The 26,063-nt window shown below is 36.9% G+C and overlaps 1 protein-coding gene across 7 annotated transcripts in view; it reads left to right on the forward strand.

Annotated features, from left to right (window-relative positions):
* Positions 1-844: 844 nt before the first annotated feature.
* The window catches only part of ELAVL2 (ELAV like RNA binding protein 2), a 151,313-nt gene continuing 126,094 nt past the window's right edge, over positions 845-26,063 (forward strand). For 4 of the 7 annotated variants that reach the window (XM_014565072.2, XM_014565073.2, XM_032477583.1 and 1 more), the window contains exon 1: positions 845-911. Coding sequence is in view for 1 of the 7 variants with exons in the window: in XM_032477585.1 (XP_032333476.1) it covers positions 885-911 (27 nt within the window). In the remaining 6 variants the exon portion in view is untranslated. Of the gene's footprint in view, positions 912-23,895; positions 24,420-26,063 lie in introns of those variants that run through there. The other 3 variants (XM_032477582.1, XM_032477587.1, XM_032477585.1) reach the window with 2 other exon arrangements.

Here is a 26,063-nt window from a genome sequence, read left to right on the forward strand (position 1 = left end):
CCCATAGGGAGGTGGGGAAAGAAGAAACTGCGCGTTTGTGTGTGTGTGTGTGTGTGTGTGTGTGTGTGTGTGTGTGTGTGTGTGTGTGTATGAGAGGGGCAGAGAGAGAGAGAAAGAAAGAATGACTGAGACTACCCGACCTAGGGGGAGGGCAGGGGGCTTCCCTCTCCTGGAGGACAGACAGAATGATACATACTGTCATTAACAGTTTTGACCCACCCAGACCCCACCCTTCGGTTGCATCCATCACACAGTCATTACAAAGGGGCAGCGCTGTCATACTGCTTGCCCTGCTCCTGGGGCTCTCGGGCTGGCTTAATGAGGTGCACCCAGCCGGGGCTATTGTGCAGCGCGAATGAGGCAAGAACGAGACGGCAACGATCCTAGCAGCTGCTCGCAGCAGCCCCGCAGCAGCAGCCAAATCCAGACCTCAAGTGGATGGATGCCTCTGGAAGTGTTTTCCTGAACGAACCCATCAGGCAGTGGACGACTGTGGCAGGGCTAGTGAACTTAGATGGGGCATCCTCTTCTGCAGTTGAGCTGGCTGGAGGCAAGTGCAGTCACTCGGGTAATCGCGGGGGTGCTGGGGACGGGGGAGGTGATGGTGGTGATTTTAAGCCCATCCTCAGTCAAAAGACGGATCAATTTCCCTTACAACCACTCAACTCTCCCCTTTACCTTTTGTTAGCTTGGCTTTTTGCACCCCCACCCCCTCCCTCGTGTGGTCTGAACCTTGCGTCTTGCTCTGGGGTTTGTGCATTTTAATGTAATTCTGATTGGTGCATGTTCTCTCCTTTTTGTTGTGATTACTAGAGATACTTTAGTCCTGCCTTCCCAGTTCTGCGCCCTGCACAAGCAGTTTTGAAAAATTAAGTGCAAAAAGCATGACAAAGCAATATGAGGTTGCCGTGGTAAGTGAACTTTTAAACAAAAAATTACCATTTCTTCTCGTGTGTTCGGTCTGTGGGAGGTTTGAAGGGGTTTCATCACACACAAAGGGCTGGGAGTTGGGAGGAGGGGTCAGTGAAACAAAAAATACTACTTTTACTTTTTTCTTTACTGTGGTCAGTAGACATGTTCCATGTTTATCTGTTTGATACTCCTGGAATCGCAATGGGCTTGATGCATTTAAAGTGGGTGAAAGTTGGCAGTGGAGGTGCAGGGGAGGGAAGAGAAAGGAACTAGGTTATTGTCTAGTTTCAAAACAGCCGAGCAGTTCTGATTTCCTGAACTGAGCACAGTAGCTGGGTCATTCCTGATCAAAATCCTTAAGGAGAGAAGGAACAGTGGGGTCACTCCAAGTTACTGCAACTATCTCTGTGCCCTCGCCTGCACTGTTAGACCTCTTCCTTTCTTCCTCACATTTCCTGAGGTAGCAACTTTAGAAACCATCATTCTTAGACAAATTTTAAACGCTAAGTGATAGTCAGATAATACATTTGGAAAGTTTTGGTCTTAAAAGGTTTGAGGCTGGAGAAAGGGCTTGCTTGCTATCCTCCTTCCCACTTCTCCCTTCTCCCTGCCTCCACCCTCCCCTCTTTTTAAACTAAAAGGAACAGATTCATTTAAGGGTCCTTTCTCAATGTCCTCTCCGAATACCTTTTATTTGTTTTAAAATTGGAGGTATATTTTAGGGAAGGATATCTCAGTTTTGCCCCTTTGTCTCATCAACTTTCTGAGAATAACTATCCAGACTTAATATTTGTGGTAAAATAAACAATTTGAAGTTTGGTAAAAGGTTCAGCCTTTCCTCTGGAAAATTCTAAATTGTTTGGCCAGCTCTGCACTTAAGAACAAAACAAAAACAGAAACAGTAAATGCTCAGTAGTCTTAACTTTTTCTGTGTGTGAATCTAGTTGCCTTTTAACTTGTCAAGGGCTGTTGCCATGGAGATGACTTGGATGCCCTTTGTTAGAATGGACCTGCACATTCTCTGATGAGCAAGGCCATCTAAGTTTTCTCATTTGAAGGATGGGTTGGAAGCCAAAATGTTTCCTTGAAAGGAATTCTTCACATGTTTTGTTGAAACCATTCTTAACTTTCATTTACCTATGTGCAGATATAATTGTATGTGCTTGCATTTCTTAAAATCTATTCTGAAATAGATTTTTTAAGTTATAAATGTTTGATCATAAGAAACATAGGTAAAAATTTTTAACCAATAAAGACTAATATATTTTATTGGACATATACTTTAATAACGTATTTTAACAACTGGCTTATTTTTTGTCTATTATACATGAAGTTACAGTTCCTATTACAGGGAAATGATACCTTATACAGTTAACTTCCAAAGCCATCACTATTGCTTTTAGTCTTGCTATTTGCAATCACCATCCGTCCTTAAAACAGTTTTCAGTTTGAGAGCTTAAACACCAAATGACTAAACTGTTGATACAAGAGCAATAAATCCAGTAAAACTGTGAAAAAGAATCTCACAAGTGTTTATATTATAATATAGTATTTTATATATTTTTAGAATATAAATTTAAATCCCATTTCAGTTTGAAAGTTTGCTTTTCTTGTGTACTGATATTCTTAGAGTACAGATAGTCAACTAACAGTGTTTTGTTTTTAACTGTATAATTTATTTTGGACCATACTATTCAACTCTCATACTTGTTTAATTTAAATATGTGGCCTCTACATATGTAAAATAAAATTGCCGTGATACTTGAATTGAGAACATGTTTAATCAGAGTTATTTCATCATACTCATAGTCTTAAACAAACCCTCAACTTCACTTTTCATTTATATATTAAAACTACTGTTTCATTTGAAGACAATCATAACAATTATTATGTAAAATAAGTTGTATAATTGAAAGTTGTCTTCTAAATGAAAATTAATGATGGTGCATATGTTTAGTTTTCTATAAAAGTACTTAGACTAAAGCTGTATCTTCCTGGCACTTTCACTTACTAATACCATAATTCTGTGCCAACTGTAGGTTTGCTAAATAGTCTCAATATGGAAATTGCATTATATCAGAATGTAATACTATAATAATCCATTTCTTTCTCCAGTGTTCTAATTATATGTTATTGGCACGTTAGAAATACAGGGGCCATGTTCTGATATATTTCCCTAAACCTCAGTCCATTGGAATAAATTTTACAAATAACAGAAAGCTTATAATGTTCATAAGAACAAAATTCTAAGTGTTTTCAATTAAGTAGTATTTCTGTACTCTCATAGAAATATTCAATGCTTTCCTTAACGATGACTCATTTAAAATGAATAGGTATCATAAATAAAAAAAAGAAAAATGGATGAGATGTAGAGAGTGGAGGTAAGTGGTAATGTTACATTGTAGGTTTTACCTCTTATACTCTATCTTGGGCATGAGAAGTGCCTGCAAGCAAAAAACGGAAAAAAAGGAATGGCTGAATTGATACTATGATTTTAAAAATTCAAAAATAACTTTCATTTATTCCTTCTATTTAGTACTAAACTTACTAAGTATCTTTTATCAGATACAGATACACAATGTGAAATAGCTAAGAAGTTAACTTTAATAGTTAACATTTCTTGTCTACCTACCATGATCCAGGTCATGTATGTAAGTGCTTTGCATATATTATCTCAGTTAATCTTCAGAACACTGTAGGCAGTAGGCTTTAGTATGGTTAGAAACTGAGTAGTTAAGGTCACACAGCTCACAAACTATTAAGTGAGGTTTTGAATCTAAATCTGTTTGATGCTAAACTTGGGTCCAAAATCAGGCAAAATGAGAATCAAATAATAGAAAATGGGAGATAATTTACTAAATTGGGGGACATTGTCCATATAAAACCTACATAATCTCTGCAAATTCCAAACATAGGAATGACTACCTGTTAATCTTGGCACTTTCCTTAATAAAACCTTTTGAAGAAAAGAAATCTTACTGAAATATTCCTAACTATATCCCCAAATTAGGTTTGGATACATTAGGCTGGATTCACCGGTTGTTTCTTTTGGGGGAGAATAATAAAGAATTTGTTGTGTTCTCCATCCTAGTGCAAAAATAAACAAAAGGAGAGGAGGATTAAATAAATTTTAAAGACAGAAGTGTTTTCAAACATGTTTCAACATATTTGAAACATATGCAACATATACAAGTATGTACCAACAGTTTAATATAAGGAAAGACAAACTGAAAACCCAGGTTCCCTTAAAAATAAGGGACTTAAAATCAAATAAGCAGAGTGACTTTTTTCATTTTACCAACTCAAATGGGATTTAATTTTTCATTTTAAAGACTTTAAAAATTCAGTTACAATAAGATTTGTTAAAGTAATGAAATATATGATCTGACAAATAGCAAATCATTTCATGATTTTTTTTGCCATACATTCATTTTCTAAGTTAAAGTTTAATCAGTTAACCTTTATCCCTAATTATTCAGTGAATAGGAGCCTCCGTTTTTTAACTGCCTTTATTTAGTGAACAAAAGAGACGTAAAGATAGAAGTGACACAGAAAACAAAAAGTTTCAAATGGGGCCTTGTTTTAGATTCTTTTTTAAATATGAAAGGTGATAGACTCTGAAATACTAGGGGAAATCCTTTCCCTTTAAAAAGTTCTAATTTTGTTCTCTTTTATTTATAAAATCTTTGAATGTGAGAGATTGAAACATATTATTACATCTACTCAGGTTTATTTATTATTAACTTCAATCTGCAAAAATAGAGATATTAAGATTTTATCAAGATAATCCTTTCAAGTCCCCCTAAGTACCAATAAAAAAATGTTTAAGGACATCATTTACATTCAACAGAAAATTGCTCAGTTTTTCACTTTCACCTGAGAAGAAATGAAAGCACTTAGAATAACTCTATCTGCCCTTTATGCAATAGATGGGCTCCTCAGTTGCTTTGTGTAGACCTTTTTTTTTTTCTTTAAATTGGGTTACTTTTTTTTTTTAATGCAGAGAGGAAAGGGCATTTGAATTAATGTTCCTGTTAAATGAGGAACTTTTAAAAAATTGATTTATCCACTTTGTAAGTTGATTTTTTAAAAGTGAAATTATCCAGATCTACTATGTTTAAACCCCATTACTGTGAGAATTCCAATAGCTTTTTTAAAAGTCTGAGAATTGTGGACTTTTAAGAACCATGTTTTAAAGGGGAGAATTGTGAGGCTTAAACATTTGAAATCCCCAAATAGTCTAGCAGTCAGTCACATATAACTCAATTGTACTTCGCTTTGATCTTGGAGATCATACCTTGATATACCCTCAGATTTTTACCCCCAAACCTAATTCTAGTTACTTGCCTCATTAAGTAAAATTCAGACTGAGTTTTTATCATAGTTCATAAAATATTTGTGTAATTTTATATTTTATCCTTGATTTGGAAATTTACATCACATTATCATGTACTAAAATCCAAGGATTGTATCTAGACAACTTTCTTTCCCTTCAAATTCATCAAAGTACACAAGTCTGTATATATAAATAATAAGTATAAATAAATATGCATATATAAAAAGTGATGGTTATATTAGTATGTAGCAAAAAAAGTTATTAAAGCAGTTTTTTAGTTTTAAATTTATGGTATAATGCCACAAAACTGAATTTTATCTAATGGCAAGAATATTGACATTTATTATTAACTAAAAAGAAAAAAAGAAATATAAAGCAAATGAAACCTGAAGTCAATACCATTAAAGAAATGAGAACTCAACTTTTTGAGTGTTTCCAGTAAAAATAACCATTGGACACATTATGGGTATTTAATAAAATCTAAAAAAAAAAAAAGTTGGTATCCTTTGTTAAAGATAAGGAGAATGAAGATTGGTATACAAATCTAGACTTTGGATTTCTAATTTCTCGGTGCTTAATTTATCACCATTAAATCTGATATTATGGCAGAGATAGTATTTAATGTATGTTTGATTCTCATCATAGGCACCATAACATTTTGATATGTCTTAGAATACAAAAATGATATACTTCACTCAACAAACATTATTGTATGCTTACGAGGTTTAAGGTACAATGCTAGAGCCCAGGGATACCCTGCTGGAAAAGATGGTTTTGCTGTCAAGTAACACAGTCTGTGTAGGAGACAGACATGTCAAGAAATGGTTATAATGCAGTGAGATAATTGCTATCAGAGGTGTGTACAAAGTGCTTTTAGAAAGACAGAGTAAGCTATTGCCAATATGCCTGCAATTGGCTTTAGTGTGTATATTCAGGAAGTGCTTCCCATTGGAGGTGAAGTTTTGCGTACTGACTTTATTTCCATTAAAAAATGTAATAGCGCAACTACAAATAATATAAAGAAAGGTGGAAGTATATATTTTCCTAGTCTTTACATTTTGATATGTACTTATGATGAGGGACAGCAAGTTTTCTGTTTAGGATACTGAATTTTTCAAGATTCATTAGTGTAATTTCTCAGATACACTGCCTTTGACAAATGTGCACAGCCGGGAAAGCCTTTAATATATTGATTATGTTAGTGTTTTGTTGCCAGTAGAATAATAGATAAAGCAGAGGCTCCATTTTTATTCTTCTGTGCTGTACCAAAAAAAAAAAAAAAAGTATCTTGTAAACCGTGAAAGGCACACAAAAGCAAAAGTAATTAAATAACATAAATGGTGAGAGAGATTGCCTGTGATCTGGGCTAGAATTAGAAAGGGGGATGTAAGAAAGAGGTTATTTGAGAGGAGATGATATGAAAATGTTTTAAAATAGGAAAGAGTTCTGCTTCATAACAATAGGTTATCAACTTTAGCGATTTCACTTTCCTTTGTAGTGCTTTCACATTTACAGTGGAGGAGGAAAGTACTATTAATCTCAAATTTTCCTTATTTATGATTAAATTTCATCATTGATCAGACTAAAACCACCCTATTTCTTTTTTACACTTCCAAATGCATGAAAAATCTTCACTTCAGAGTGATTAGTACTTCATGTGAATACCATTTTGCATTTTGCTCTCTGATATCTTGACAATACAATTTAGCCCATTCCTGCTGGGATTCTCTCCTGGCAACATTTTTTTACTTCCTTGTGTTCATTTGTAGGAAAATCCTCTCAACATTGTCACATGTATTATTTTATAGGAAGGAAGCATGTAAAATACTCTTGAACTCATTTTACTTGTGAGTTTGAATAGCATTCAGATTAGAATGATTTTCCCAGAATTTTATAGGCTTGCCCAATCCAGCTGTATATTTTATATGCTAATGTAAATTCTATTTTTGTTCCCCTTGGGGGTTTAAGTGATTATAATTGTTGCTCTTCAAAAGCCAAACAGATGATGATTGCTGCTTCAGGAGTATACCAAAAGAAACTGGCTTTCATTAAACCTGCTCATCCACTTCATAATTATCTCCATTTTATCTAGCTAAGAAGCAGGAAAAAATGGCAAGTACAGTTCATTGAAGCCAGTTCAGTTATTTAAACATCGCTTTATTGAACTAGCAGGAGGTGTTAAAGTAGGGGGAATGTTTTCATTCTAGCACTGATATGTAGCCAGTGGCCCAACTCAAGAGTTAGTTGAGCATCAAATGCCAGAGGCCACAGGGAATGAGAGGGGAGATATTTTGAGCCATTCTGAGAGGTGTCCTCTAGTGGATACAGTAAATAGTACTGCAGTGGCAGCTATTCTGAAAGTCTTTTTTGCTTGTTCTTCTTTCTCTGCATTCAAAATGGAGTTGGTTATTTAGTATCCATTAAGAAATACTCAAAAATATACCCTAAGTGAAAATGAAATTTCCTATAAAATGTAAAGAAAAGGGAGTAGGTCTGTATAAAGTCTAAAAGGATGCCAAATCCTGAGACTGACCACATCCAAAGTCCTTCAGGGAATTCTTATGATCACATGAGCCTTGTCATTCTCACCCTGGATCAGAAAGCAGATTTTTATGGAGGTGGGTTTTCCTCAACTGAGAGACTGTTTCCTCCATTCAGGTGACACAGGGGCTCTGAGTTAAATGTGCCCCAGTCAGAGGGAGAAGGTGGAGGGGTGGGATTGGAATTGGGCTGCACTGGGACATATTTCTGACCACATATATTGCTGGCTGTCCTCCTATTGGATCATTGAGGGTCCTTGAACCCTCACTCAGAGGAGTAGAAAAGTGCCAGGGTCAACAGCTGTTCAAGCTTCCAGCTGTGAAAAAGCAATTCTCTGCTAGTTAAATGAAAAATTCTGCAAGGGCTCTCTCCTCTAAAATTTCAAAGAGCCACATTTTAGAAACCAATTGTCTAAGTCTAGACTTAGATAAAACATTACATTCACAAACAAACAAAAACAATGGAAGGTTTCACTTTTTCTACAGATTTTCATTTTCATGTTCTGTGATAGTTCAATTTCAGGCAATTTCACTCTTTGAAGTTTTAACATAGAACTATTATCTTACAACTTGATTTTGAAACTTTTGGGGAATCATGTTGAAAAAGAAAAAAAGGAAAGTTTTCTTAATAAGAAAAAGAAAATATATTCCTAAAAGTCTTTGGATAATTTGTTAGAAAGTTGTGTATGTTAAAAAAAATTATTTTTTCTCTCAATTCTTATGCCACAGCAATAAGCATTTTTTCTAGTTTTTATATATGTAATCTTATTTTGGCTTCACAGTAACCTCATAAAGTAAGAACAGCAAATACTATTATTTCATTTTATATTTAGAAACATAGAGATTTATAAATGGTTTTAAAACTAGAATTTGAGCATACCAGCTTTTGGAACAACCTCTTAAACAACATCCCCTTTATCTGTCAACAGCTTGACAATTCACTATGTTGAATTTGAGCTAGACTATAGAGTCATTTCTAAACCCCGAGGTGGGGTGGAGCATAGAATGTTCCTAGATCATATGTATTTTCCCAATGAACTTTTAGGTGAATTTGCATTCTTAGGTCCAAGGAGAGGGTCTATCAATGGACAGCTCTCTACAAACTCTCTAAATTCAAAATTCTATCTGGTGGTATGGCAGTATTGGAATTTTCTTGGATTCCTGTATAGAGATATGCCAGGGTATGAATAACTCTGATTGCCTACCAACAAGGAAGGCCTATAAAAGCCAGAAGTCTGAAAATATACCAGCTGCATCTAGAGCTGCCCTAAGCAAAAATGGGGAATGATTGGTTATCTCACATTCCCATCACCTTCTCTTGATGCCTCTAGGACCTGGTTATCCTTTATTCCTCTAGGCTTGTACCACCCCTTTACTGACATTGCCAAAACCCAAGGTCTACGAGGACAGTCTCTTCCTTCCAAGGTGACAGACAGGTTGTTAATGTAATAAGTTAATTGTCACTAATGGGAAGATATTAAGGAGAGTCCTGGTTTCAGTTAATATTTAAAAGTTGCTCCCAGGGAATGTTAAACAATCATGGTGAGTAATTCACAGTGTGGTCATGTCAGGTCAAAATATATGTTTCTGGTAGTTGCTTTTCTTAACCATGTGGCACTCCTTGATCTCTATCACTGAGGAGACTGCTTACTTATCTTGAAATAGGACAGTCAGAAATGTACTTAACTTGAAAATATATGGGGCTGAAAAAAAATTGATTTGATAGTATTGGCTTATCTGCCTATGTTTATTAAATAGAAGCAAAAGCTGCAAGACATAGTAAACACTAAAATAAATCCATGCCAATAAAATGACTCTGTAATTTCCCAGGGTTATCTCACATGTCTGTTCTTTCATCATAATAATGGGAACTTGTGGAAAATCATGCTTACTCTGTGACCTCACAGACATATGAATGTAAATATAATCTTTTAAAAGTTTCCCAGTTAAGTCTCTTTCCACATAACACTAAGTACATATTTGGCAATTATTCCAATGAATCTGCTCAACAGAGATTGCCAAACCAAAATAGTTCAAGCCAGTCTACTTTAACTCCGTATTAACTGAGCAACTGAAAAAAATCTGTACCTTATTTGCTTTAAATGAATGGTTCATCAGAATCATCCATGGAGGTTTTCATAAACACGTCTGTTTAGACCTCAGCTCAGAATTACTGAGTAGAATTACTCCTGGATGAGACCAGGCATCTGTACTTTCCAAGAAAAACTCCCATGCTTGGGTTGAGGCATTGGTGCACAGCCATGTGTGAGAACCACTGGGCTTTTGTCTCAACCAGTTCACTGAAGAGCCACTCTGTGCCAGGTACTCTCCTAAACACTTGACAAGTACTTTCTTACTCAGTGCTCACAACATCCCTAAAAGGTGGCTATTACTTTTATACTCACTTTACCAATGAGAAAGCTGAGTCTTGGAGAGGTCAGACAACATGCCTAGAGCCATAGATCAAGGACAGGGAGAAGCAGGACCAGAATCCAGGTCTGCTCGAATACTCTGAACTGCTTGTACAGCCCTGAAAAGGTCTTTTTAATATACAGATTGAAAATGTATGGCTGCATTTTATAGCTGTAATTTCCAACCTAGAAGCCTCTATTTTGCTGCTTTGATTACCCTAAGATTATCCAGAACGTACTGGGATTGTTTCATTTTGTGGCCTTAAAAGAGAGCTGTTATATTCATGTGAGAGGACACGTGGTCTGATAGGTAAAAGATACTTTAAAATATTGGTAAAATGTTTTGCTTTCTTTGTATAAAGGTCACAGATGACTTTCTACCTTAGTTCTTTTTTTTTTTTTTTAATTTAAGTACAGTCAGTTACAATGTGTCAATTTCTGGTCTACCTTAGTTCTTAATTTAGAAACTCAGGAGCTGCCATAAGCTACCTTTTGATTTTGTGGCTAAAAGGTATTCAGAAATGAGACAATGTTAGAAGAGCATGATTTTTCTGCCAGGTTCATTCTTATCAAAAAGAAGATTTTAAAATTGTGTAATATCATTGCTGAGAAATGCAGTTTCCAGTGTGGAATATGTCATTTTAGGATATGTTCTTTCTGATTTGGGTCTGACGCCATTATTTAGAGTAGTGATGACTCATGTCTAGAACTGAAATCTGTTTTTCATGGGTTTATACATTTTTTCCCCTTGAATTGCACCAAAAATGGTTTTTTAATTGGCTTTAACTCATGCCCAATAAATTGGATGAAAATTGATTGCCGCAGTCATGTTTGGTTTAAAATTATTCAAGACTGCACCACGAGTCAAACGAGTGCGTGAGCCAGGGCGGCCGCACTTTATGTCCTCTGTTTATGACGAATGACTTTTTCTGGAAATGGTCATAATTCATATCTAAAACTTAATATATGTTCCCAATTTATAAAGCCTAAAAAGATAGTAACCGAGTCATGTTAAAACACATTATATTAAAAAATAAAGTTCTCTTATTTTGATATTATTTTTTAGTACCTTCTTTTCCACTCCTGTCAATAATACAAGTATAGTCATGATATTCCTTTAAAAATAAATAATACCTGCATGTAGCTCTCGTTAGATGCTTGGTCATAATATTAGACTGTTTTGACATGGCAAAGTTAAATAAATGAGGATGTTAGGACCATACCATCCTCTGGAGTTGAAACTGTGAGCCAGTTTCCCATTCTCTGAAGAGTGATTTTAAAGACAACAATTCAACAATATGAAAATTGAATTAACTCAGGTGACTGTTTAGGGCATTGAAACAGCAATTCACTAAATGGTATCTGTCAGGAAGCCAGTTTTTGTTCAATCTCATTATAATTATTTACTGTATTACGGTTTTCATTTATTTATATGCCATAGAAATACAAGCAAATCACTTTAAGGGCTTTGCTAGTTGGGAATAAAGGTTCATTTTATGAGATTCTCTAGCAACTGCAGCAAAGGGTATAATAGGGGAGAATACATGATTAATTAAGGAAAAGAACAACCCTTAGTCATAATATAGATAGGTAGTAAGTGAAGGAAATAGTTGATGTTTTTGTGTATAATTAATATTAGGCAATTCTAATTGGACAAGATAGTTACATCTGATACTGAATTACTCTAAGAAATGGGTAGAGCAGTTTCTGAGATTTTTCAACTTGCTCTATTCTATTTATTTTTCTTATGTATTAAATCCCAAGATTTGTCTTTATAAGTAAATATTATTTTGTTTATAGACTGTAAAACTCCAGGGCTTTTCATCTGTCCTGTCTCTAAATCTAAGTCATCTTTTAAGAGGTCCCCATTCCTCACCACTCAGTATCTACCACCTGCTCCCGCTCGGTGGCTACAAGGCTGAAGCTTGAGCTCTCGAGGTGTAGAGTTTTTGTCCTCAAAACACAAAACTGCCAGTTTTTCTGATTTATAAACAAGAAAGCACGCTGAGAACTTTTACAAACTCAATGCAGAAAATGAGAAAAAACTAAAAGTCCAAATCCTATTACCTCAAAATAGGCTCTGTTTAATGTTCTAGGAACCATTCTTTATATAATGTTTAATACTCTCAACAATATTTCATGAAAGTCTTTACCAGATCACTAATAGATACTATCCTTTGACATGATTTTATAACTGTTTACTATATGGTTATGAAGTAGACTTCTGAAAATTAAAATTTGCAAAAGCTAAATAATTAAAATTTCTTCAAACTGCCCCAGATTACTGGTGGTTAGTTCCTCCTAGGACATATTATGTAATTTTTCTCAAAATCTTATTGTATTTGACCTGAATCATTTTAAAGAAGCAAATCATTCTATTATCACTTTAATCTCTTTTCCACTTGTCAGCAGTAGCTAGCATGGCAAGGCATGAGTGTAATTATTTTCATTATAAAAAGTAGAGTTTTGTTTGTTTGTGTTAACTGTAATGCCTTTTGCTTTTGTTTTCTTGCAAGTATTATGTCATCTTTCATTTCTGCTACATTTCTTTAGAATTGCTGAATTTCACTTCTGGCAAGTATCTTACAGATTATCTAATAAATAGTGATTAAGGACTTGGGCCATAAAAATGGACTACTTAAGGTCAAATCCCAGCTCTGGGAACTTCTAGTTGTGTAATTTGGGGCAAATTACTTAACTTCCTCAGTTTCATCACCTTTAAAATGATAGTATTATTATGAGGATTAAATGACTTAATACACATAAAACATTAGAATACTGCTAAGCACATAGTGCATACTCAATGCCTGTTACCCCTTACTATTTTTTGCCCAATCCAGTCTTGTGGGAATCAGGAGGTTTAGTCAGAGTGACTTGCTGAGGGGAATTAGCTAGTCTGTGAGAGAAATAATAACTAGGACTTATGTCTCCTTTCTTCAAGCCTAGCTCAGTTCAGTGCATCCTTTCCTAGCATTGTTTTTAAAGCCCCCTCTCAGGCCTGAAGGTGTCTTAGAGGGATCCACAGCTAAGCAGGGTGCTGGGTGATAGCTCTGGTTCCTAGTTTCTCTTCCTCACAGCTTTCTTGGGCCTTTTGTTTCAAAACTATTATTTCTTCAACCCAATCATTTACCCAATGCCTGCTATACATATTTTGGCCATCAAAACATTTTCATTATGATTGGTGTGAACTCCTCTTTTATACCTGTCAGTCTTCCCCCATCTCTATCCCCTGACCTTGCCACCTCATTCCAAGGAGTCTTAGAGCTTTAGGCAAAAAGCTTAACCCTTCTTCTGTCTTGATTCTGGTTCCAATACCATTGAATCTCTTCCTGTTTGGCATGTCCAAAATTTACGCTTGTCAATAAATATATCTTGTATCCAGTGGTTTTATGTCAGTACTCCCCTCTGCTGGCTTTCAAAGTGCTCTATGATGTGAGTCCGCAAAACCTAATCAACCTGATATCTGATTGCTCTCTAGCACATGACCTCCATTACAGTGTCTTCCACCAAGTCTTGCAATTTTCACCTCTGAAACTCATTTCATTTGCTTTGAACACCCCCCCCCAATAAAGTAGATTTACATAAAGATCTTTTAAAACTAAGGCCTAAAACACCTTAATATATATTTCTATAAAAACCTTGTAAGGTGACACAATTTTTCATGTATAATTTGATATGACTAATATAGAGACATGCCTCTCTTTTAGTATTCATTCTACATCTGGGAAATATTAGTATTCTATAAAACATCAGTGCTCTATGAGTTAAATAATGAGCACTGACATAAAAGAAAGACTTTTTATTGTCTGCACAAGAAATCTGGAAATATCGGCAAGAGGAAAAAAAGGGAATTTCACAGTAAACTATGTCAAAATAATTCAAGGAAATGTCTGTTTGTTGCTCAAACAGCTTAAACAGTCTGCAACACTATTCATTTATGTTACGTCTCCCAACTCATGTTTACAGAAACTGACATTTCAAACAACCTATTCTCTAATTTCTCATACCAGAATGACAGTGACCAAAGGAACAGAACATTATTTCTATTACAATAGTATTCTCAGCCTGAAAATGCATATACATATACTCAATCAGAAAAAATAGATTTTCCATTTAGTCACAGCAACATGAAGGGTTAAAAGAGGTTGGTGTTACGTGGCTGTAGAGTCACTCTGGCTATTCTATGTGGATGCTTGTGTTTCTTCTCGGGGGCTCATCACACTTCCTCCTAGAAGTCTGGCAGTCACATGACTGGGCTTGACAAGAGCGGGTCAATCTTATCAAATTATAAGATAGCATTTAAGGCACAGACAGATGCCTACTGAAGTTTAAAATAAAGAACATTAAGTCTGTTTTTCCACTGTAACCCATGAACTTAGACATCCAAAAGTTTCAAGTTCATTCTTTTAGCAGGCTGCAAAGTTTTGTTTCCTTCCATTCTACTGACTCCCCGCAAGTCCAGCTCTGTAGCTGCATCTATATCAATCTTTGGCAAAGTAAGCCCAGGAGGGAACTGCAAAACTGTAAACCATACACCAGCCTTAGGATTCCTTTGACATTCTGTGTTTTACAATGTCAAGTGGACATTATTTCTCCATTTTGTTTCATTCAAAACAAACAAACTATTATAAAAAGCATATCCTCTTGTGCCCTTTACACAGTCTACCTTTATGTTCCTTTAGATATTTATTTTGATAGGTATTTCAAGCACAGAAAACCTAAGAAATAGAAAAATAGAGTAGAAAGTACTGTTAGCCTATGTAAATTGAATAAATATAATAGACTATAAAAATATATGTGGAGAGTGGGAATGAGCCCAGGGAGAGGTGAGTGATAAGGAGACTGAAAGTGATTTCTTTCAAGGCCATAAATGACTAGTAACTTTAAAAATCTTGCCACAGAGTTAACATAGAATGGTAAACAAGAATGGATCATATATGCATATATATTTTATATATTTGAATAATAAAAGTGTCTTGGCATAAAATTAAAATATTTTAATTTAATTAGATTATGATGGTATGTATTTGATACCAACTTGATTACAGTGAGTAATTAACTGAATTATAACCTATACTTAATGCCAAACACTAACATTTTGAGCCTAATGAAAGGAACAATGGTCGTAATTAATGCCAAAGAGAGTAGCACATTGCACAAAGACTGACATTCAAGAAACCTGTTCTGTATTCCTATTAATCTTAAAAATGTTACCTAAATTCCTAACGCTTCTCTTATGCCCCTGAAAATGAGAAGTAATTTATGTCCTTCCATACCTCCTGGGTTACAATGATAAATATGTAAAAGTGCATTGAGTTTTTTGTGATAAAAGGTACTATAAAAATCTAAGGTGTTTTTATTATTGTATCAATCACATGGAATCTCAGACTAAGTTCCTTTTTGAAGACCCACAACTGTTTATGGGTGAATCATGAAATTGTTTTGGGATATATACTGAAGCCACGTAACAGAGAAGACAGAAGATTTTATGCCTTTGGGGGCCCTTTAAACTTGGTTACAATTAGAAATGTGAGAAGATATTTATCATAAGATATATCAGTTAGGACATTAGTGACATCAAGTGTTAATATTTAAGAGACAGTATATAAAAGGTGGAATTCTAATTCTGGCTTCATCACGTAGTGTGCTAAGTCACTGTTTTGTTCCCAAAATCATAGTTATTGTGTATTGACTACTTCCCCCTTGCCAGGAAGCTTGAATATTTTACACTCATGACTACATTTAACCTCACGGTGACCCTAAATTAAACAGTGTTATTGCCATTTTATAGATCAGGAAATTAAGACTTACAAGAGATAAAATTAACTTGTCCAAGACCCCACAGCGTTGAAGTCAGGTTCAAATCTAGATGTGTCTAAAGTAAAAACCCAAGCTCTTACAATTTTCAAAACTGTAGCTCCTAATAAAGTAACATTACAATTTCTATCTAAAGGACTAATTTTTGACAAACTATACTATTAAAAAACTTGTAGAGAGATACTGTATAAACACAGGCACTCAAAAGATCCTTGAATCAAATTGAGATGGGTCTTTTGTCAAAGATCAGGAATAAATATTTAGACATAGGAACTGATTATGTAACACTCCTTTGACCTTCACCTGAAGGTAAATGTTATATCTGGAAGGACACAATTAGTTACATGATTTTTTTCTTTGGTAATAAATGGCAGTCAGTTTAAAACAAAAACCTTGGAACTTTTAGATATTTACAAAGCTTCCAATATTTTTGCCTTTATACATTAATAGATTGTTTACCTTAAAAATCTATGATCTGATTTCCCATAGAGAAGAATTAATAATGGGGAATCACTTTAAAAATAATTTTACATTTTTTGACTTTTAATTACTTCTCATCATTCATAATGAACTGCCATGCCTGTAGAAACCATATATATCATTTATTTGTGAGAAAAATTAGACAGGAGTGTTTTTAATAATTTCATGCCAAAACATTTTTCTGTTCAATAATGAAATTTTTTACTTTTAAAATTAGCTTTCAGTTTTGAAATGTTGTAATAATTTATATTTATAAAATACCTTTTTCTCACATTTCAAACTTAGTGAGAGTGCATCTTTTAAGCCTTATGCAAATTCTCATCTTTAAAAAGTCCTGCCTGTGGTGACAAAGAGTAGGTTAAGCTGTCCATCTTATGCAAATTTTCAATTTAATTAGGAAAAATAAAAACCATAGCTTAAGAGACTCACTAAAGCTAGCAATTCAAACTTGTTTGAATGTTTGTAACAAGCAGAAAAATATCTTACTATATGATTATCTGAAGATAATATGATATTGCCTAAAAGGCTAGAATTTATTAAAAGAATACCTTTTAAAATGCTTATATAGCAGCCATTATTTAAAACAGTATGATAGCATTATGGAAAATGGTGTTAATGGAGGGGAAAGGTTAACTAACATGAACAAATTTCTCTCTCATTGACGGATCCATACAGCACTCATTCATTCATACAGCTGAATATTTTTTAAGACCTTGCTGTGATACAGGCGTGAAGGACTTTTGCAAAAAGTGTTTAACAGAAACATATTTGAGATTCCATCACTGATACATATTTGTTTACTTCCCTAGATAACAACTTCAGAATTTAAAAGAATTATTTTAATGTATCCAAATAGTTTAATAACTACTGATACATATACTAGCATCTTAAATTTTTTCTCATCATTTTCCCCAACAAATTCATTTTTAATTCTTCCTCACCCCACTGTGATTTAAGCAGCCTTTGTATTGTCAATTAAGTGCACTTTGACAGTGATTAAAGTTTGGAGGTTAAACAAAATAAAAACTGATTGATTTTCTAAAACTGCATTAACCATTTGCTATCAGCCAAAGGTACCTTTTCAGAAATATTGCTAAAAGTTAAAATATAAATGCTGCTGTGGAAAATATACTGCATCCTCTCATAAATGCACACTAGTAAATTTACAATCCACTGAACCACACAAAGAACAAGATACAGTGCATGGTCATTAGTGAATCAAGACAACAAGGTCAGTGGCTATAATCTGGTCATCATACATTTTAAACTTTTTGTGAAATATTTATTCAAATAATGCGTAGACTTTAATGCCTCATATCCATGAAAGCAGACAGAAGAGTGTAGATAGGAAGTGTGCTGTAAAAATCAGGTGCTATCAAAATAGACATGTGGAATTCCTTGAGCTTCTTGAAATACCCCATAGTTACTATGTGAGTGTAGGGGGAGGGGATGAAATATAACTCTTCTTATAAATGGCTAAAGCAGATTCTTTTCAGTGGTTGACAACTTCTTTGGCTATTCTAAAAACCACCCTGGAATCTCTCCTGTGACCCTATCACTTCAACAGAAAGGTCAGGTTTACCACAGTTTTTGGTTAACTCCTCTGTATCTGGTAGATCTACTTTTCTTACAACAAAAAAGAAAACTTTAGAGATCATTTGGAATCTTTTTTTTTTAACACTGTAGCCTGAGAGTTTCCTCTACCCTATGCACTGATAAAGACAGAATTCTGTTTTATATCAGATTGGTTTAAATTGTTCCTTAATCTCTATTATATCAGACTTCACACAACTTGGTATGTTTCAGATTGTTTCTGCATTTTAGCTATGACTGGGAATCATGACCAAGAGGCTGTGCCCCTTTGCAACTTTTCCTCACAGCTTCCCCATCCCAAATAATTTTTAAAACCGGTGGACTTCCTCTCTCACAGCTCCCCTCCCCTATTAAGAAATATATCCCATTCCAGGCGCCCCCTCTCTGCCTGCCGAAAGCATTTTAATGACAGTTTACTTTAGCGGTCTATCAGCCGACTGCTGCCTCTGCCACCTGAATTTCAATTTCTTAATTTACAGCCCAGATAAAACAGAATGGAGCAGGATCTGGGCTGCTCTCTACATTGGGTTGGCCTTATCAAGCGTGAAGTTTGGCGCATTGCAAACCTATTCAAGTGATTATCTGTTGAGGACCTCTCGAGCCATCTCCATCTCTGCAGCGGGCTGATAAGACAGCTGTTTCTCTAGCCGCTGTGTCTCCCCGGGCCTCAGTCTTTTTCTGATACAAACTCCGCCTTTGTCACTGTGACCCGTTGCGGTCACTTGCTCTATGGGGCAAGGGTTTGATCTGAACACACGTGAGGGAAAAGTGTGAGTGTGTGAGAGAGCAGAGGAGAGAGGAAATAGGAGGGGGAGAGCAAGGAGAGAGAGAGGGGGAGGAGGGAAAGAGGGTTAGAGACCGGAGGGACGTGGGGGCAGGGCTGCGTGCAGAGCGCAGTTGATAGATCTGATTGACTGGTTGCTCAGCCCGGCTTTATTATTTCAAATTAGACGTGCATCGCACACAAGTGGAAACATAAATCTTCAATATAAGAAAGACCCTCCAAGCATCGGAAGAAGAAAAACCGTTTCTTCCCAGGTCCCGTTAAAGGGGCCGGCGAAAAGACTGCCACCAGCTGAGACAGATGGTTTCCTTTAACTTTGGGAACTGCTATTTTTAATTACTTGTATTAATTTTGCATGAGATGTATCGGCTCTAGGAGGAAGCTTAGAGAAGGCTGTTAGCATCCCTGGGAGAAACGGACACAAAGCTTTGATTTGCCCTTTCTCACCTCCAATTTTTCTTACCTCACCCTCGCCTGGTCGCCTAGATCACCCTTTGCATGCTCAGGAAGGACGTGAGTTTATTCTTGCTAAAAGTTGATACTGAGTAAAAGAGGAGGAAAGAAACCTGAAGACATTTGGGGGAGCGTTTACATGAATGATCGTCGAGACGAAGCTGCAAATAAATTTTCCGAGACACTCTGGGGCACGTGCAACAGATTTTAGTTTGACTATCTGCAGGCAAATCACCTAAAGGAGAATGAACCTCATACAAATTTTGCCGAGAAAACAAAAACAAAAACAAAAAACAAGGCAGAAGTGGTAGAGAGGAAGAACAATATAGGCTGGGCTTAAAGATTTACCGTGACACTAGATTACATTTAATTTTTAAAAAACGTTTATACAATTCACGTGTCTTTAAGTGTAAACAGTAACCTCAGAATTTAGGGTAAATTCTCGCCGACCCTACTCCCTTTCCAGCCTTTTCCCTCGAACAGGAGTTTAGAGACAAAATATAAAGGGAAAGTAAAGGATGTTTGTGATCCTGCGCACTGCCGTCTCTGGCACAGTCCCTAATGGAAAGTGTTGGCAATATATAAAGGGTTCTTTGCAAAATAGTCTGGAAGGTCACTCACCTTCGGATAAAAGGCTTTAGCCCCTTTGCCAGGAGATGGAGAGAGCCGAAGGAAGAACTGGGGGAGGGGAGAGGGGCTGAGCCGGTAGGCGTTTTTGTTGCAATTCCCTCCGGGAATTTCGAGGATTAAAAACTCTGGAGTGGGTTTAGCAGACTTTTCGGTGACTACCTGGATTTGCATTTATTTTGCATGGCCACTTTGATGACTGGCAGGCTCACCAGGGGAAGGGAGTGTCTGAAAATAGAACAGTGGAGGGTCTGCAGCGAGTTCGGGGCACCAACCTTCCTGGTGGTTTGTCACGATGACTGGGTCTTAGCAAAAGCCAGCCTAATTCAAAATAAACGTGTTTCTATGGAGTAGGGCAGCCCCTTCCCTAAAGTCTTTAGAAATGAAATGTTCCCAAGAATTGCAGTTTCCGTGTTTCACTGAGAGGGACAGTCCTATCAAGCTTTGCAAACCTTTATTCAGGATCGGCTTGTCTCTGTCCATGGTGCTAATTCTTGCCTCATTCTTTTGCCTGGTTGCCACGTTGGAATCAATTTTCTCGACTTTTTGTTTTTTTTCCTCTTTTCTAAACTGTGGAAGTAAGGTTGACATACTTCTTTAAGAATAATTAAAATAGTAATCTTCAAGTTATATAATATCTATATTTCTCAGGCAGACACACTTCTAACATGAACCACAGACACCACCCCCACCCCAAAACAGCCCAGTAAATTAACACAGAATAATATTTTTATCCATCTAAGAGGGTATAGTGTTTGGAACTATCACCCTAAGCCAAACGTGGTAAACTCATTTAAATAGCTGAACTGCTTTATTTACTTTTTTAAAAAGTTACAACTGTAGTTTACAGCCACATTTATCATAAAATCCTGAAAGTATCCCTTCCTCTCCCCAACCCCGCAGAATGAGTATAAGGGGGTTATTTATCCTAAAAGACATTGCCCACAATAGTTTATGAGTATTCCTGTGAATGGCTGTTCCTTCATAAAGATATTTTAGTAAAATAATTAATTGAATTTATTACTTTTTTGGCTTTGAGAACCATTCTTTTTGCAGCTTTCCCCACATCAAACTTTTTCTCCAAGCTCTCAGTGATTCTCTATATCTCTCCCTTCTCTGCTGCAGCTTAAAATAATGCCAAAGACTTTGAAGATATATCAGAGCTAACAAGACAATCATAATTCAGATGTCTTTTAAATGCTTTTCTAATGCACGTTCAGATGCTGTGGATACTTCTTTACCTAACTATGAATGAAGAGGGACTGATTACACTTGCTTAATGTGGAATGTGATGTTTACACATAATCTTTATTAATTGCAAGACAGACTATGTTAATATTTCAGGCTATGACAACATGAATTTAAAAGTGAAATCGACATCTAGATATCATTTATTTTAAAGTGATTGTATTCAGTTTTTATTTTTAACAGTTGGAGAAGTACATGTTACTTATGCTGTATCTATCCATTTAAAAGTTTTTAAAATTTAAAAACATCTGTTTTATTGAGGAAGTAAGTTAGTATTTTAAATATTTTTCAATTTCTTAAATAACTTAACTCCATTTTATCTACATAGAAAAAACATGTTGAAAATGACATGAAAAATATTTGCTCCTCTGAACAAACTGAAAAAAAAAACATATATACTGAATGTGCAGAATTTTCTATTTTGCATTTGAATGGACAAGTTTACCTTTTTTTTTTCAGGTAATTTCTTTACCTATATAGACACATGCTGGATTTTCAACACTCCACACCATAGACAGCTTTCCATATCCACCCTCTCCCAATCTTTGGAATAATATATTACTGTAATCCACAAAATCTTTCCTGTGGATGCAAACAAATACTAAAAATTAAAAGAAAAATTAGTTTCCACACAGTCAGAGGAGACTTATGTACTTGTAAGTTAATGATAAAGATTTTCTTCAGAGTGCTGAGAATATTACATGGACAAATGCAACTAATTCAATACTAATTTAAGAATATGTTAACAAGGAGAAAAGACAATTCACTCCATCGGTAATTCTGACTAAATAGTATTATATTTTTACCCAAATTGTATTTATTATTTTATTCTCTGTACTGATCTAGGGTGAAAGGAGGAGTTGAAGGAGGATGACAACAAACCCAATTTTCCAACTGTTTATTCATACAGTGATTAATCTATTGTAAATGAGGTAGAGTTTTTCTGTTTTTTCCCTTGATATGTCCTTCCCTCAGCCCCTTGACTCCATTTCTTCAAATGGCTTTTCTTTCTTCTTCCCATGAGTTTCAACCAGGTCTAGATAATAATTTGAAGTTGAAACCAGGACCCCAGGCCTGTCGTTGAACAAAAAGTAGGGGTGGGGACTAGGGCATGATAATTATAAATGGCAGTTATAACACATAGATTCAAGCCTTCTTTCCCAACTCCCAGTATTGTCATCCAAAGTATAGAACTCACATGTTATACAGGCTATATGGGAGATAAACAGGTCTATTCTTTCTCTTTAATCATTTATTAACACTCAAGGACAATTCCAAGGAAACATATGGACACTATGATTTACTTCAACCCTTATTTTCTAGTCATTTTGTTTTGTGACTGTCTGTCCCTTTTCCCTCCATCCCACCCCACCCTCCTGCAAACTCTGACTCTTACCTGTGCCTCTTCTTTGCGGCATTCTCAAAGATAGTGGTTAGTAGTAAATAAACAGGTAAAAGGATTCCTTTTAGAAAGGCATGAGCTTCCAGAGAAGATGGTTCATTGTGTAAGAATTGTAAGTACTGTCTAGGAAGCTGGTGGTGTCTTTGAATATTAAAAGAAGAAATTCAAGCTGGAAAAGAACCTAGGTCAAGTGACTGTGGTCTCTATTTATACATCAAGTCAATGCTGAGGACCACATTTTCACTTGGAGGAAGAAATAAACACCATGCATAAAACTATATTCCAGCCTCCTGAATGTTTTTAAAATAATGGGGTTTAATAAAGTAGTCTTCATCTATAAAGCAGAAGCGTTGACAACACTTGGTCTTCTGGTTAAACTTTCTAAATCCTCAGAGAAAGAGTGCAGATAAAGGCTTGCCTATCTTTACAGTCAGCAATACATGTGTGGTCCAAGAACTGTACCGCCAGCAAGTGCAGAGGAGTGGCTTGTTCTCCTTCTATGTACAGCTGCTCTTTTTGAGAGTCATCATTTACCTCAAAGTGAAGGACCTTAGCTCCACTTAGTACCTTTTTCCCTGGATAGGATGTTTATCCTGCACTTTTCTATTCTAACATTAAGTGAAAGGTAATTCAAACCGGGCAGCTTTATTTGAAAGCATTTCTGACTTCATTCTTACCCTAAAAAGACGCTTAAAAAATAAACAGAGCTGCAATATGCATATGTTAAAATAGAGAAAGACATAAAATTGCCTGATAATATCTAATCTCGAATACTGGAACACAAATTGAAAAAGGCATGCGTACAAGTAATGGATGTACATTCATCCCTTGCACACAGATCAAAGAGAGGTAGATCTCAATGACTCATACATACCGGACAGTTTAATGTTATAAAGAAACGTGCCATAGATGCGGCAGTGATGGCAAAGGAAGTGAGTCTTTCGGAAGCAGAAAGATTTAAGAGGAAAGTAGATCTTGCCATATCGCAAACTCTGATAGTACAGTTCCAACCCTCCCACGTTGCTCTTTCCCCATCCCTTTTTGCTTCTTGCATTTCCCTTCGCGGCCAGCGTTATGTGTGTACCTCCCCGCACAACTTACCTTGAAACGGGACTCCATTGAGCTCTCGAGAGTGACACAAGCACTTAACCAACCATATCGCGCGGCCTCGCCTGGGCGGCCTCAACAGAAACGTCTAGGCCAATCAGAGTCCTGGGGAGATAAGCAAGTTGCGTTGTGGCGCGACTCAGCGTATACTTCCGCGCGTGCTGCTCGGGATAGGAGCCTGGCAGAGCAGCTGCACACACGGCAGTGCGGAGGCAGAGAAGGGGTTGGTGATACGGTGCTATAAATCTGTGGTCCAGTCCACCTCCCTTTTAAGACGTCCTCCCCCCTTATTTCTGTTCTCAGTTAGAGATGCAGCAGCTTACTCCTGTAGCGACCTACTAAAAAGCAACAAGGAGAAAGACATCGTCTTTTTGAAAAAACGTTCTTTCGTCTCTTTTCTTTGTTCCTTCGTTTGTTTTTCTTGCCCCTTTTTTGTTTAGTTAAACGGCAATAGGAGGGTAGTCTCTCCGTCTTTTAAAACTCTTTTTTAAGTTTCCCCTCCCCTTTCATATTTTTTTTTCGCCGTTTCTTTTAGCGTTGGACTTTGGGGTCGAAAGCATTTCTTTTTATTTGCTTCTTTTAAGCCGAGCACAGTTTAGGTTTCGTGCTGTCTTAAGAGAACTATCCAGCAGCTTCTTGCTCATCCTTATTGGGAGAACTGCACCGTTACTTTAAAAACACACATACACAAAAACCTTAAGGGAGAAAGGTAAGTTTCGGTTTGGTTTCTTTAATCATTAGTTGCAGCGATGCGCTGGCAAACCCAGAAAACCTGTAAGTGAGCGGAATACAGAATACGAAGTTAATTGCACATGTTTGTCTCATTTCAAAGCTACTGCTCTGCTTTTTAATTCTAGAGAGCTAAACTAAAAGACCGTGGACGCATGCTTGACGTACTGAATATTCTCAAATGTCAATGGCAGAAACTTGTGGCAAATGTAACTAGTGTAGAGCAAGATGTTGAGTGAGCTTCGGGATTTAGATTGGAAGTTCATTTCGTGGGAAGAGAGAGATAAGTTGGGGGGGGGGGATGAAATGCATGCCTCTACTTTCGCAAAGCAATGGAAGGACCGGAGAGGCTTTAATACCATTAACTGGAATCAGAAGCCTGGACTCGTAGATTAGAACAGCGAAAACCCCAGACTTAATTGCATTAACTAGATAACATGTGCTGGGAAGATGGGATTGCCAGATGGAATTTAGATGCTGCACGAGGCAACGAGTTGTAGTTGACTGGAAAAAGTACATGCTGCCTGAGAGCTGGGGCTGGGCTGGGGCTGGGGTGGGTAGAAGCTGTCAAAACTCATCATTGCGAGGTGTGCGGGCTCCAATTCACTACCGCCAATTATCGTGGTTCTGTTCTAAAAGAAGATAGCCAATTTAGGGCCGAATTCTTAAGCCTGTACCGGATATGAGATTCCCTTTGTTCAGAAAAGCGTAAATAAGATCCTTGGAGCTGTGTCTGTGGAGGGGCGGCTGCCTGGGAGCCTCGCTACGCTGGGCGCTGGCAAGTGGATTCCAAGCTCTGTCCTTGGTCCTACGCGTCTGACTTCGCCTTCTGGACGAGGGGGAATCCTTCGCAGCCGTGAGGCTTCGCAGCCACCCCAGTAGCCAACTCGGCTACGTAGTCCTCATCCCCTTCCTTGCCGCCCTACCCCCCACCCCTTTTCTCGAATAGCTATTGTTAAACTGACGCCTGGAGAAAGATGGTTGGGGATGAGACGCTGGGCAGACACTTGCTTCATTTTAACTTTTGTGATTTCTCAGGGCTTAGAAGAAACCAGCTGGCTTTCTACTGCGAAAAAGAGAATCTAGGGTAGATGTGGGAAAGGGGGAGGATATTCTTGAGGTGAAGAGGGGTGGAGGCGGTGGTGGTGGCGGTGAACGAGGTGCTGCCTTTGCCTAATAGAAGTTTAAATCATTGGCACGAGAGGGTGTGGATGAGTGTGTGCGTGAGAGCGCCCGCGTAGTGCTTGAGAGGGAAAGGATGGGGAAAAGGTACAAAGCCGGCTGGGGTTAATTTCTCTTTGCTTCCACCCCACCCACCCTCTGGGTTCGAAAAAGCCAACGCGCGGCCGGCCTCCTCCGGACTCGACTCTGTCATCTCAGGGGCGGTGGGGGCTGGGGATGGCAAGTGGCAGTGCCCACCACGGGAGCTCAGCGGCGAACAGGACTTTGCATGGCCATTGTTGCTTAATTTATGCCCAGCACGTTGCCACGTACCCACCTATTTCACGTCTGTGAAGAATTAATATGAGAGCTATACAACTGAGGCAAATTGGAGGTTGGATACATTCCCCATTTTCCATTTTCAAGTACGGGTTCGCAAAACTGATGTCGAGACTGGGTATTT

Source organism: Camelus ferus, chromosome 4 (genome assembly GCF_009834535.1).
Source record: "Camelus ferus isolate YT-003-E chromosome 4, BCGSAC_Cfer_1.0, whole genome shotgun sequence".
Classification (NCBI taxonomy): Eukaryota; Metazoa; Chordata; class Mammalia; order Artiodactyla; family Camelidae; genus Camelus; species Camelus ferus.